General features: G+C 45.6%; 1 protein-coding gene across 1 annotated transcript in view; it reads right to left on the bottom strand.

Moving 5' to 3' along the window:
• Window positions 1–1,726: 1,726 nt before the first annotated feature.
• Window positions 1,727–13,384, bottom strand: part of MTARC2 (mitochondrial amidoxime reducing component 2) — a 30,611-nt gene continuing 18,953 nt past the window's right edge. Inside the window, exons 5-8 of the mRNA XM_062210379.1 lie at window positions 7,831–7,892; window positions 7,672–7,743; window positions 6,342–6,495; window positions 1,727–2,530 (exon numbers count right to left, since the gene is read on the bottom strand). Of these exons, the coding sequence (XP_062066363.1) occupies window positions 6,372–6,495; window positions 7,672–7,743; window positions 7,831–7,892 (258 nt within the window). The 3' untranslated portion in view covers window positions 1,727–2,530; window positions 6,342–6,371. The remainder of the gene's footprint in view (window positions 2,531–6,341; window positions 6,496–7,671; window positions 7,744–7,830; window positions 7,893–13,384) is intronic.

Here is a 13,384-nt window from a genome sequence, read left to right as displayed (position 1 = left end):
GCAGTGGGACCAACCTCCAGGCTTCCTCAACAGGAGGCTCACCAAGCCAGCCTTTGCAGAGCAGCAGGTTAAGCTACCACATCCCATATCAGAGCACAGGTTGGAGTCCCAGATGCTCTGCTTCTGACCCAACTACCTGCTGGTGTACCTGGGAAAGCAAAGGAGCATAGGCCAAGTATTTGGTCCCCTGCAGCCCATGGGGAGACACACAAGGAATTCCTAGCTCCTGGCTTTCTGTTGGTTCAGCCCTGGCCATTGCAGCCATTTGAAGCATGAACCAGCAGATGGAAGATCTCTTTCTCTGTCTCTCCCTCTCTCTCTCTGCCACTTTACATTTCAAATCAATAAAATAAATATTTAAAGAAGAGAAGCTGCACAGAGGAGCCTGCCTACAGTTTAGTCAAGAGAGTCCGTTGGGTGCAACTCATCCGGGGCCCTGGGGGCCACAAGTGTGAGTCTCAATACTGGCCAGAATTGTCCACCCAGATGGACAGTGTCTCCAACCAGAGGACAGGTCCCCAAAGGAGACGAATGCTCTTACCCAGCTGGCAACCCCCTTCAAGGCCTTTAGGGTCTCAAGCAGGATTTGTCTTTCTGGAATGTTGTTCCTCACCATCAGTGTCTAGGCCTGCACAGATTCTACCTGTTCTAATCTTCTCTTCCAGACCCAGGCCACCCTTACCCTCTCCCAACTCCTGTGAAATCCAGAAATTATGTTCTGAGTACATCAGGGTGCCTGCTGCTCCAACTGGGGGAAGCCCTCGGTGATAGCGCCTCTTCCAGAACCAGATGAGGGAGAAGGGGCTTAGCAGTGTGCACCACTGGGAGCAGCGTGCCGAGTGGCACCTGTCAGCGTGACCCAGGACTTGATCTCCACCTTCTCCAGAAAGACCCCTAGGAAGCACCATGTGTGTGTTTGTTTATCCCCCTCCCTAATTTCACTCTGACACTGGAAAGGAAAAAATAGACTATTTCTCTTTTTTTTAGAGTGATTTATTTATTTGAGAGGTAGCGTTACAGACAGAGAGAGGCAGAGAGATAATGGTCTTCCATTAGGTTCACTCCCTAAATGGCCACAAAATGGCCAGAGCTGGGCCAATCCAAAGCCGGGAGTCAGGAGCTTCTTCTGCATCTCCCACATGGGCACAGGGGCCCAAGCACTTGGGCTATCATCCGCTGCTTGCCCAGGCCATTAGCAGAGAGTTGGATTGGAAGAGGGGCAGCCATAACATGAACTGGTGCCCATATGAATGCCAAAGGCAGGGGCTTAGCCTACTATACCACAGCACTGGTCCTGGCCTATTTCAATAGTCGATGCTAAAGTTAGCATGAATTTTCAGTGCCATCACTTGCAAAACATACCTGGGGATATAGCTCACCCGGCAGTTTTATATCACAGGGTAAAACACAGGGAAACTGAGGTTAAATTCAGTCCCAGCAAAGGAAAAATGGAGAAAGGGGGAAGAGCAACTGCTCACTGACCAGTAAGAAGTCTCTGGACAGCCACTGGCCATGCGCCTCAGACCTGCCACCTGTGAGCCTGCAGTTCATGATGCTCCCCCAGCTTCCACCCCCACGCTACAGCAGGCAGTGCCTGTGGAGTTGGGCTGCATTCCTGAAGGCGATCAGAAACAGTCAGGAAAAAATGGTTGACAGTGACGCATGTTCTCGAATAAACCAAACAAAACCCTGGAAACAGACTCATAATAAATACCAGAGAAAAACATGGGACCGAGATTCACATTTATTGTTAATGCAGAAACCACAAGAATTCCAAGTGAGTTAATTCATTTATGTGTTAATTCAGTGAGAATTTTCGCTTATCATATTAAGATAGTTCATCTGTTTTCATTACAAAAATTATTTACATCTAAAAATGTTTGTACTTTCTTCCTCTCAGTTTTATTCTCAAAATGTCATTCTCTTTTTAAAAAAATTCCATTTCTTCTTGATCTTGTTGGAATTCCAGGTGGTGCATCTGGCAGTTAAACACAAATTAATTTTAAATGGCTTCATAAAGGCATAATCAAATATAAAGGCAAGATCTAAAATGATTTCTCTACTCAAGTGTACCACCCTGATGGCATACTGGTGCAGGCTCAAGAACATGTGTGAAAGCCATTTGAAAGCAGCTAACAGACATTTATGAGTAAGGCACATGAGGAAACAATCACCTATTGTTTTCCATTTCTCCTAAAACAGGATACCAAGTAATAAAATGTATACATTTGAAAAAATTTCTACAGCAGATTCTTCAAGCTTTCTTTGTTCATCAATATGAAAGTCAGGGATCGTAACATTTAAAATAATTTTGTAGACAATGTCATTTATTTTAAAAACCTTCATTCCCTAAAATGTATATACCTTCATATTCCCAAAACATCCCTGATAACTTTTCTTGCGTTAACTCCAAGCATACAGATTCACTTCCAGGGAGAAGGTGGTCAAAGGCTGGCCAGCAGGGGTTGCTGAGGTATTGTTGCTGCTGTTGCTGTTAAAATCCTGATCAATGCTTCCTGGATGCTGAAACCTGAATAAATAATAAGCATCTCATTATTTGGTTATTTATCCCATTGGTCATAAATAACTCAAGAACCCATAGTCACTTATTGAGATTAAAATACAGGCAATATAAACCATGTTCTATCCCAAATGGCCTTAATAGAAAAAAGCCACCTGTAAAGACAGAGTTCAGGCAAGGGCCTTGGGTTAGGGCTCTTTCTTTGCACAACACATGGGAGGGCAGAGGGGAGCTACCCTTGTGAATATAGCTGGCGAAGAGGCTAAAACATACGTCTACTCCCCGTGGCTCCATATTTCCACTGTTAGGAATCTAACTTACAGAAAAATCCTCAATTTTAAAGAGCTGTGCTTACAAAGCTATATACTATTTATAACAAAATTCAATGTAGTCAAAGTGTCAAATACTGGGAAAATGATCTTTAAAAGTGCATACGTTGATATGCTGTAATATTATGACACCATCAAAAATGGTGCTGGCAAGCTATGGAGATTGGAGAGCTATAGAAGTGCACAGAAATGTACATACACACACTCACACACATACATATAACAGATCTAGATATCATACACATCTACAGATATTTGAGAGTGCTTTTGAAAGTTTATGGAAAAATGAATTAAAAGACAAGTTTATTTCTGTGCAAAAAATTTGAAATCATTGCATAGTTTTTTCATAATATGCATTTCCCACGAACTTTTGAAGACCCTTCATACATCATCCAGATCCCTGCTTCTTAAACAAAAAACCCCAGCCAGAATAAAATGTATAAACAGTGACAATGTATGATTTCTTTCTTTCCTCCACTTTTCTACTACCTTCTAAATTTGCCATGGTGACCATGTGTTGCATTTATAATGAAACACATAAACATCTGTATATTGAAATTTTTAAATGAATAAATAATCCCAGTGACCTCGGCATGAATATTAACTGCTTTTTTTTTTAAGGCTTTAAAGTAATTCCTCATTTAAAGGAGGCCCCCAGCACACAGAAACCAGAGTGGGCTCACACTGAAAACAGATGTGCAACTTTGCTGTTCCTTTTAAAGCCCCTACAGAAGTACAGAGAGGAGGGAGCCTCTCCATGCTGCTGAGGGTAGGTGGCAAGGCAGGCTTCTCTGGAGTTCACCAGGTAGAAGTCTGCAATGCGTGGAGAACGATGTTCAGAGCAGGGAAGCTGAGAAGCCCAGGGTGTGTAGCAGGGAGGAGTGGATAATAACACAGAGGGAGCCTCGGGCCAAATGGCAAACCACATCTACATCATGCTGGCCCCCAGGCATTGCACACCTCCCTCTCCAACCCTGGAACTTCCACCCTACAAGCTGTGGCCCTTGCTGGCCTTTCAGCCTCTCCTCTGGCTCCCTCCAGCCCACCCCTCACAAGGCTCTCAGGAGCATCTTCTAAAAGCACAGCTTTAATCATGACTTGTATTTGAACAAGCTCCACCACAAGCTTTACCTGCAGACTGCCTTGCTTCACCCCTCCTCTCCATCCTCTCGTGCCCTCACCTTGCCTCAGGATCCCCCTAGGTCCCTACCAAGACTGAACCTCTAGGAGCTTCCATCACATCAGACATGTGGACCTCTCTCCTGGCCTGCCTTCCTCAGCAAGTTCGGGCTCCACCCCCTCCAGAAGGAATGTCTTTCTCCTCTGAACCCATAGAACACTGTCCTTGTGCCTTTGTGGTAGCTATTTCTGTACACATATAAATGGATGGCAAAAGACTTAAAAAAAAAAAAAAAGTGGCCTCCTAACTCTACCTCTTATCAGCTCCACAGTCCTAGGTTGGTTGACCCATCTGAGTCTGTGTTTCTTCTCCTGACACGCCTATTATCATCTCACGGAGACTCTAGGAGAATTATAAATTATAACAAATTAGCTTAGGCTATTTCATCTGTCTCTCCTGGGAAATTGTTTGAGTCTGAGTGACTCCGTGCCTTCATCCATTGCAAAACAGAATCTGAATGGGTGGGTCTGTGACCAAGTGATACGGAGGACCCCTAATTGTAAAGTGTCTCAGAGGCCACTGAGTTCCCTCAGATGCAGACACCACATGAAAGGTCTTGACTCAGACTCTGATCCACTCCAGCCAGCAGTGACTGGAACAGCAGGATCCCAGGTCAATTTCACTAGGGTTGGGGTCCAGCTAGCGGCTTTTAAAAAGGGCAGGTGCTGCCAGCGCTGTGGCTTATCAGGCTAATCCTCCACCTTGCGGCGCCAGCACACTGGGTTCTAGTCCCGGTTGGGGCGCCGGATTCTATCCTGGTTGCCCCTCTTCCAGGCCAGCTCTCTGCTATGGCCCGGGAGTGCAGTGGAGGATGGCCCAAGTGCTTGGGCCCTGCACCCCATGGGAGACCAGGAGAAGTGCCTGGCTCCTGGCTTCGGATAGCACGATGCACCGGCCGTAGCGGCCATTGGAGGGTGAACCAACGGCAAAAAAAAGGAAGACCTTTCTCTCTGTCTCTCTCTCACTATCCACTCTGCCTGTCAAAAAAAAAAAAAAAAAAAGAAAGAAAGAAAGAAAGAAAGGGCAGGTGCTTAGAATTTCAGTTTCTCTCTAGTTTGTGTGTGTGTGTTTGTGCATCAAATCCAAGATACACCAATTCTAAGATGTATCATTATTTTTTTGCATCACTAAGACTTTTTTGAAAAGGCATCCAGAATGTTATACCAAGATGTCTGATTTCAGAAATTTTAAAATGGGCATCTTAGAACTGATGAGATGTGGTCACGTAAATGCCTGGTCATAAGAAGTAGCAAATAGAAGTTTGTTTCCCTTTTGCTCACTCTGAGAGAAAAGCCTTTTCTTTATCCACACCGTGGCATCTAAGACTGGGCCATGAGCCAATGATGATGGTAGATCCCTAGCTAATGTCTACTGAGCACGTTCTGTGTTTCAGTTGTGACGCTGCAACTTGCTATGAACTAGTATGCAAAATAACCTTTATTGATGGTTTTGGCGAGAACTAGCAGTATTCCACCCTGCAGGTAAGGACTCTGAGACTTGGTGGTTAAGTTACTCAGCAAAGCCAGGAAGATGCTAAGATCACAAGCCCTAGTTGAGTAAACACTAGGTCTTGACTGAACTACTTGGATTATCAGGTTTGGAGGTGTCAAGGCTATTGCTGGTAACCACAGGTGCCAAAGTTAAGCCAGAATTAAAGGGATGACCAAGAGTTTTGGAGGTGAGGTGATTTTAGGAGCTGGCTCATGAATTTTATGAGAAATTATTTAAAAATTTCAACTTGAAGTCTTCCAACTGACTTTCTCATTCCTGTAACTTGGGAGGGAACCACATGTCTCTAGGAGTCAGGGATTTATTTGGCCCAATGAATTAATATGAAAATGTTATTTTCTACCTCATGATTCAGGATCTAGCCACCTTGCTTTTTTCAAAGTTAAATTACATTTGAAAAAGACATCTGATTGAAAGCATTTCATTTTAGGATTTCCCCAAGTTGATTGGAATAATTTAAACATTTCCCCTTCCTGTTTCTACCCAAGACAAAAATAAATAAAATACCTATCTCTGGGGACTTACCTTCATTTCCTTATTCCTAAATGATATTCCTAATGAGCTGGGAACAGATACCTGTCTTTCTGTTGGGGCTCCTCCATCAGCATTTTATAATTGAATGGGAAAGGACAGAGAAGGCTGGGTCGAAGATTACCGAGGGGAATAAAAACAAAATGCATTTTCCAGCTTGAAAGATTGAAATAGAAACATTGTTCATCCTCCCAAGAATTAAAGCAGCATGATGTAACACACACACACACACACAGTGGCTTCAAGACACTGTGTCTGACGCAAAGCTGACCTTGTGCCTCATCCCCAGGGAGCTCTGTTACTACACCAGCCGATACACAGGGTCACCAACTCTCAGGCTTCCTATTTTGTCCACTGAATAATACATTCCAAAAAGTGGGGATGACTTGTATATGTGATGCTCAGAAGGATCACACAGGCGGTAGCTGGAAGAAGCAAAACTTCATTATCAGTCGCAGAAAAGCACAGTCTAGGTGCTCTCAATAAAAGACAAGCCTCCATCGCCAAGTTCCATTCTCCCATTCCATCCCATTCTCCCAAGCCTTTTCTAAAATGTTCACAGACAAGCTTGGAAACAATCACTGAAGCTGAAAATAATCCTGCTTTTTTTTAAATATCCTGAGAATCTAAGCAAATTTTTCATTGCTTCAGTTTGAGGCCGAAGAGAGAAAATTTGTGTTTATAAATATAAAATAAATTATTCCCATGAGTACCTCCAACTTTGCAATTCATTGAAACAAATGCTCTTGAAATCTCAAAATGGAACTACCCCGAACACTCTCGAGCCCTTTGGAGAACTGAATGCATTGAAGCACTGCTCTCAATTCCTTCTAAGTTCTTAAGCCCAAAGCTGAGACCTGTTGCTAAACAAAAATTAAGGCAGGGATGCAATTAGCAGTTGGGTCCAGACAACTGCTCAAGTTAATTTTTTTTTCACCACACCTAAAAAATGAAAACACAAAAGCAAAACAGAATTGTAAATCTGGAGGTTTCATGAAATAACTTAAACCCATTGGAAGCAAACATCAAAGCAGAGGAAAGGGAAACAAATTAGAATACAGCTCCAAAAGGTGTTCATGTAGGCCAAAAAACACACTCTCCACTGAGAACTTCATTGAGCCCAACTTCTTCAAATAACAAAACATTTCAAAAGAAAAATCCTGGCATAAAAGCAGCTCCTGGATACACAAACCCCAACAATTTGCTACATTCCATTACTTTCTAATATTTCGTGATACAATTTCAATTATTCTCATATTCTTGATGTTGATTCTAATAAAGGAATCTGAGTAGTAATAAACATAAAGCATATGAGGTCTTGATGTAGAACTATATATGTAAGTATTATTAAAAATTGATATTAGAGATACTAAAATTTTTAAATGGAGTACATCTAATTAAATATCAAAAACATTAGCAATCCATTCAGAAAAAAGAGAGAAAGTAGCAGGGCCTCATTTACATTAATCAAAGACACAAATCAAGCAAAAGGCAGAGTGGAAGATGCTCAGGTGCACCTCACAGCATACACAACACCTAACCCTTAAGTGGACCTCAGAGGGGGGTAACGTTATACACACACTGGACACATTGGCTTCTACCTCTTCAGTGTTTCCAGGGGCTCCTTCCTGTCTATGACTCCTGTATCTGGGTCCACGGTGGTCAAAATGCACCTGTCAGGAAAGAACCAAGGGTTAGGCAATGGTTAAGAAGGATCAGGTCTGCCACCCCCAGAGGTCAGATCCACTGAGAATCCTTACCTGGGGCAAGCCAACACCTTTTTCAGTTCTACCCCACCAATGAGGAGTTCATCCCAGGTATCCTAGGAGAAAAGGGAAAGTTATCTTTTAAAGCAAGACCACCTTAGTCTTTAAGTCAGTGTGTTCTTTGGTACTCTTAGGAAATTAGAAGAAAGCAACATAAGACTCCAAGAACAGTCTCTCAAAGGGAGGCAGCACGTGGGTGGGTCATGGTCCACCTCGTCACTCACTGTCTCAGAGCCCTTGTTGTCAGCCCAGCAAGAGGGACCCTCTCTAGGGTGCGGCTTGTCACAATTATCATAGTCAACCACAAGACTGAGTTATCGACACCATGGGAGACATACAGGTTGCAAGACAAGCCCGCGTGTTCTTTGTAAGCCAGCTACAGTGGAAGCCAAGTTAACACTGGGAAGCTCTCTGCTGAATGGCCTGTCACTGCTGCTGTTTGAACTTGTCCCCTAGAATTCACGTGTTAGAAACTTGGTCCCAAGTTCACGTTGTAATGATGGCTGGAGATGAACCCTTTGAAGGGGCCTGGGTGATGAGGCCCCTTTTTTGTGAATGCAGTAATCCATTCAGGGACTAATCAATTAAAGAAGGAACAGGCCACGGGGCACCGGATTTGTTAGAAAAGTGAGCTCTTCCATGAGAGTATTTCAGGCATGGAAAGCCAAGACACTCTGGAAAAAAAAAAAAAAGAAGAAAACCTAAATGAAAGATCTCTGCGAGTGAAATCCCAGTGGAAAGAACAGGGCCATCAAAGGAGGAGGTACCTTTCTCTGAAGGGAGGAGAGAACTTCCACTTTGACTATGACCCTGTCAGAATAAGATCGAAGTTGGCGAACTCAAAAGGCTTCCATAGCCTTGGCAACTCATGACTAGAGCCTGAGGAGATTACTGATGCCATAAACAAGAGTGTCAAATTGTTAAGTCAACAACAGGAGTCACTGTGTACTTACTTCTCATGTGGGATCTGTCCTTAATGTGTTGTCCAATGTGAAGTAATGCTATAACTAGTACTGAAACAGTATTTTACACTTTTTGTTTCTGTGTGGGTGCAAACTGATGAAATATTTACTTAATATATACTAAATCGATCTTCTGTACATAAAGATAATTGAAAATGAATCTTGATGTGAACGGAATGGGAGAGGGAGTGGGAGATGGGAGGGGTGCGAGTGGGAGGGAAATTATGGGGGGGGGAGCCATTGTAATCCATAAACTGTACTTTGGAAATTTATATTTACTAATTAAAAAAAAGATCAAAAAGAAAAGAAAAGTGAGCTCTTAGGCCAGCGCTGTGGCATGGCGGCTAAAGCTGCCACCTGGGACGCCTGCATCTTATATGAGCTCGTTCACGTCCGGGCTGCTCCGCTTCCAATCCAGCTCACTACTCATGTGCCTAGGAAAAGCAGCAGAAGATGGCCCGAGTGCTTGGGCCCCTGCGCCCATGTGGGACACTCAGATACAGCTCCTGGCTTCAGCCTGTCTCTGGCCTGGCTGTTGCGGCTACTTAGGGAGTGAACCAGCAGACGGACGGAAGCTCATTCGTTCTCTCCCTCTCTTTCTCTCCCTCCCTTTCTCTCTCCCTCTCTCTGTAAGTCTTTCAAATAAATAAATGAATCTTTACAAAAGAAAGAAAACAGAAGGGCGAGCTCCTCAGGCACACTTGCTCTGCCTGCTGCATCCGGCCCTCTTGCCATGTGACGATCCCTCTGCCTGGGACTCTGCACTGTCCCCAGAGCCTGAAGATCTTCACCAGAGGCTTCGCTCTATCTTGGATGTCCAGACCCATGAGCTGACTGTACCTTTATTCTTTGTAAAGTATCCAGTTAGAGTAACAGAAAACACACGGAGACATCACCCCAGGAAAGTCAGTTTGATTCACACACATCACTTCCACCTCCATGGAGAGCACCTGCCGATGGGGCCTGGCATTCTGGAGTCACTACCCACTCTGCCCTCCCACCCTCTAACAGCGGCACTGCTGGTGTTTGCCTTAGGGCTTCAATCAACCTTACAGCTTGGAGGGAGGTATTATTACAATCCTCACTTCACCCTAAGATATGAGGGTGCAGTGGCTAAGATGTCACTCGAGATGCCCACATCACAAATCCAAGTGCTGGGTTTGGGTCCTGGTTCCACACTGATTCCAGTCTCCTGTTCATCTGCGCCCTGAGAGGCAGCACATGATGGCTTGAGGACCTGGGTCCCTGCTACCCGCCACGGAGACCCTGGCTGAGTTCTGGGCTCCTGGCTTCAGCCTGGCCCAGCCCTGGCTGTTAGAGGTATTTAGGGAGGGAACCGGCAAATGGAAGATACATTGCTCGTTCTCTTTCCCTTTCTTTATCTCTCTCTCTCTCTCTCTCTCTCCCTCCCTCCCTCCCCTGCTCTCTAGCTCTGTCTTCCAAATAAAGTGAGAAAAAAAAAAAGAAAAGAAAAGAAATGGAGAGCTAGAGAGATCATACAGTTGTCTCAGCATCACACTGAACAGATGTAGAGCATCCAAGTTTGAAATATTTCTGATTGTGAAGGCAGGACTGTTAACTACCTTTTTTTATTATTATTTGTTTACTCTTTATTTACTTGGAAGGCAGAGTTAGAGAAAGAGAGAGAGAGAGAGAGAGAGCAGGAGAGACAGCGAGATCTTCTATCTGGTTCACTTCCCAAATGGCCACAACAGCCGGGCCGAAGCCAGGAGCTTCATCCAGGTCTCCCACAAACCACAAACTTTTAACCATTTGTACAATCTCCACCACACACACACACACAAATATAGAAGTTATTGTCCCTCAGCCTGCAGGACCTTCCAGAACCCCTTGTGGAGACCAAAGTCCAAGGAGGCTCAAAGGCCCTCCTATCAGATGGCCTGGTGCTCACACAGAACCCACACAGTCCTCACAGCCAGACTGCTCACAGCACCTGGCACACCGGAAGTGCTCCACACAAAACTTATATTTCGTATTGTTCAGAGAAGAGTTACAATGGGGAAACCCTGCCTATGTTCCGAACGGACACTTTCTTTCTTTCTTTCCTTTTTAACACTTTCGATCCTCTCTGAACTGTGCAGATGCACAACTCACAGAGAGGTAAGGCCAACTGCACACAGGCGTGAAAATCACAGAGGGTATCTATACCTGAATCGTGTGCTTTCATATGTAGGCATTCTCCCATACATACAGGCACACACATGCATGGAGGTTATCTGGGTTATATACCTCCACAGGATTTTCATCCAGCCCTGAGACTTGAACAGACATAAGACGGATCAGCAGGAGAAATGCATGAAAATGCATTTAATAAAGTTTATGTGACATGGGAGCCTTCATAATGAGTTGAAGCCAAAAGACATGACTATAACTGGGCGCTCACATATCGAATTGAGCCTGGAGTTGTAAACCGTGAGGAACAGTCAATGTGCCTGGATGGCATGTTCTCAACTCCAGGCATCAGTCAGCTTTCACTACTTTCACTAGAATACCCCACAGGAGCTGCTTGCGGAGGAAAAGGTTTCTTTTGTCTGACCCTTTGGAGCCTCAGTTCAGGATTGGGCTGCCCCTTTAGCCTGGCATGTGATGCGTGCTGGCCATGGTGGAATAGCTGTGTAGGAACCCTCACAGAGCTAAGCCAGGAAGCAGAGAGACAAACTAGGCTCATCACCGCTCACAAATATCTAACCCTCTTGCGAGACCGCCCTCCTGAGGCCACGCTCCCAGTGCCCTAAGACTTCCCCCCAGACCCACCTCGCCGACAAAGCCCCATCAGTACTCCATCAGCCCTCGTCTTTAAGACTTACAGTTGAAACAGGGGCGTGAGTTGGGGGAGGCAAATCCCGCTCAAGCCCTAACCCTCCAAGAGTATATACCGGGAGGGCACTGCGGCCACAGGCCGGGGAGCCCCCTGGGTGGAGTGAACCCTGCACGCTTCCCTTTTTCCCCAAGGGAGGGAGAGTTTAGCATTTCAAAGCCACACTCCTAGGGGAAGACTGTGGAGTTACCTACTGGTGACAGGCCTGTACATAACTAGGGGAGCCGCCTGTGTTCCTTATCCTCACAGATGAACAGTGAACCCTTGGTAAAAGTCAGGGTCACCGGCCAGACTGCAACGCAGCCACGGCACGAGGAAGGCGACCTCTGGTGGGTGTGATCGGTAGTACAGCTCTCGCACAGGCAAGGGATGGGAGGTGGGGGCGCCCTGCACGCATCACCACACGGGGGCGCTGCGGCCTCAGGAATGGGAGCGACCGGGCACCCTTCGTTCAATTTCCTTTTCTCCAAGTGATGATGAATTCACTATTTCAAAGCCACATTGGAGAGGTCTGAAAAGCTGAGTCTAGCTCAGCAAGACAGATTAAGCATCGGCTCCCACTCCGATAAACTGCAGGCCCCCGGATTAGGATCGCAAACAGGATTCCCAGCAGCGGTCTGCAAGCACCCCCAACTACCGGCCCTAATTAGTTTGTAAATACGAGACCCCACGCAGAACCACAGCACTCATCCTAATCACCTGCTCCTTGTCCACATTTCGGTATAAAGCATTATTTGCTAAATACTCGGCTAACTGAGTTTAAATGCAATCATGAATTCTGTTATTAGAGGAAAATACATTTACTGTATGGAATTAAAGTTTCCAGTTAACAAAGAAACATCGTTCACCATGATTCCGCGTCTTCCCTAAACACAGAAACGGCTCAGGGAGCTGAGGGCGGCCCCTGCTCCTGGCAACCTCTCTGCAGCCTACAAAACCCGGGTGCCCAGAACTTGTATTTAGACACAGAGCCGAGAAGTAAGGAGCCTAGGAGGAAAAGGCCAAGGGGAGACTGCTGTATTTAACAGGCGCAGCTCTGTGCAAATGGTCTGAGAACCTGCTACACATTCCCTTACGCTGTGTAACTACTGAATTAAGACTACAGGGTTTTCCACCACAAGCAGCACCTAGGAAACAGGCATTGGGGGTGAGCCGGTTGTGGGCCATGCAAAACAGGGAGGCGAGTGCTTGCTTGCTATGTGCCTTCATTAGAAACCATATGGGCATTTGCCAAACAAAAAACAAAAATTGAATATAGGAAACTTAAACTATGACTAGCGGAGGAGAGTCCACACACACACACACACACACACATGCATTGCTGTACCCACAGGTATAAGGAGAGGGGTACACATTAGGTGGGAATGGAGGACAGGGTGAGTTCTTCAGCACCAACTAGCCACAGAAGGACATCTGAGCAAGATGGGAAGACAGGCACCAGAAGCCTGAGTGGCTGCTGTGTCCATGGCTGTGAAACGCATGACCTTGAACAAGCACCACCAGACCCGCGGGATCCCGCCTCTGGGAGCCTGTTCCTTGAGCCCCACCTGCGCCCCCTTGTGGGCCACAGGGTTAGTGATGCCCCGTCCCTCCCGGTTCTCTAGCCTGCTCAAGTTGACTGCATTGCGTTGTACACACACGGTTAGAGGCGGTTTTATACTGTTCGGGATAAACTGAGAGAAGGAATCAGTGAATAAACACACAGTTGTTCTGTTTTGTGGTCCACAGCAATCTTCTGACCAACGAG

The sequence above is a fragment of the Lepus europaeus genome, chromosome 14, assembly GCF_033115175.1.
Source record: "Lepus europaeus isolate LE1 chromosome 14, mLepTim1.pri, whole genome shotgun sequence".
Classification (NCBI taxonomy): Eukaryota; Metazoa; Chordata; class Mammalia; order Lagomorpha; family Leporidae; genus Lepus; species Lepus europaeus.
The sequence above is the reverse complement of the archived record's forward strand: the minus strand, read 5'-3'. Positions and strand labels throughout refer to the sequence as shown.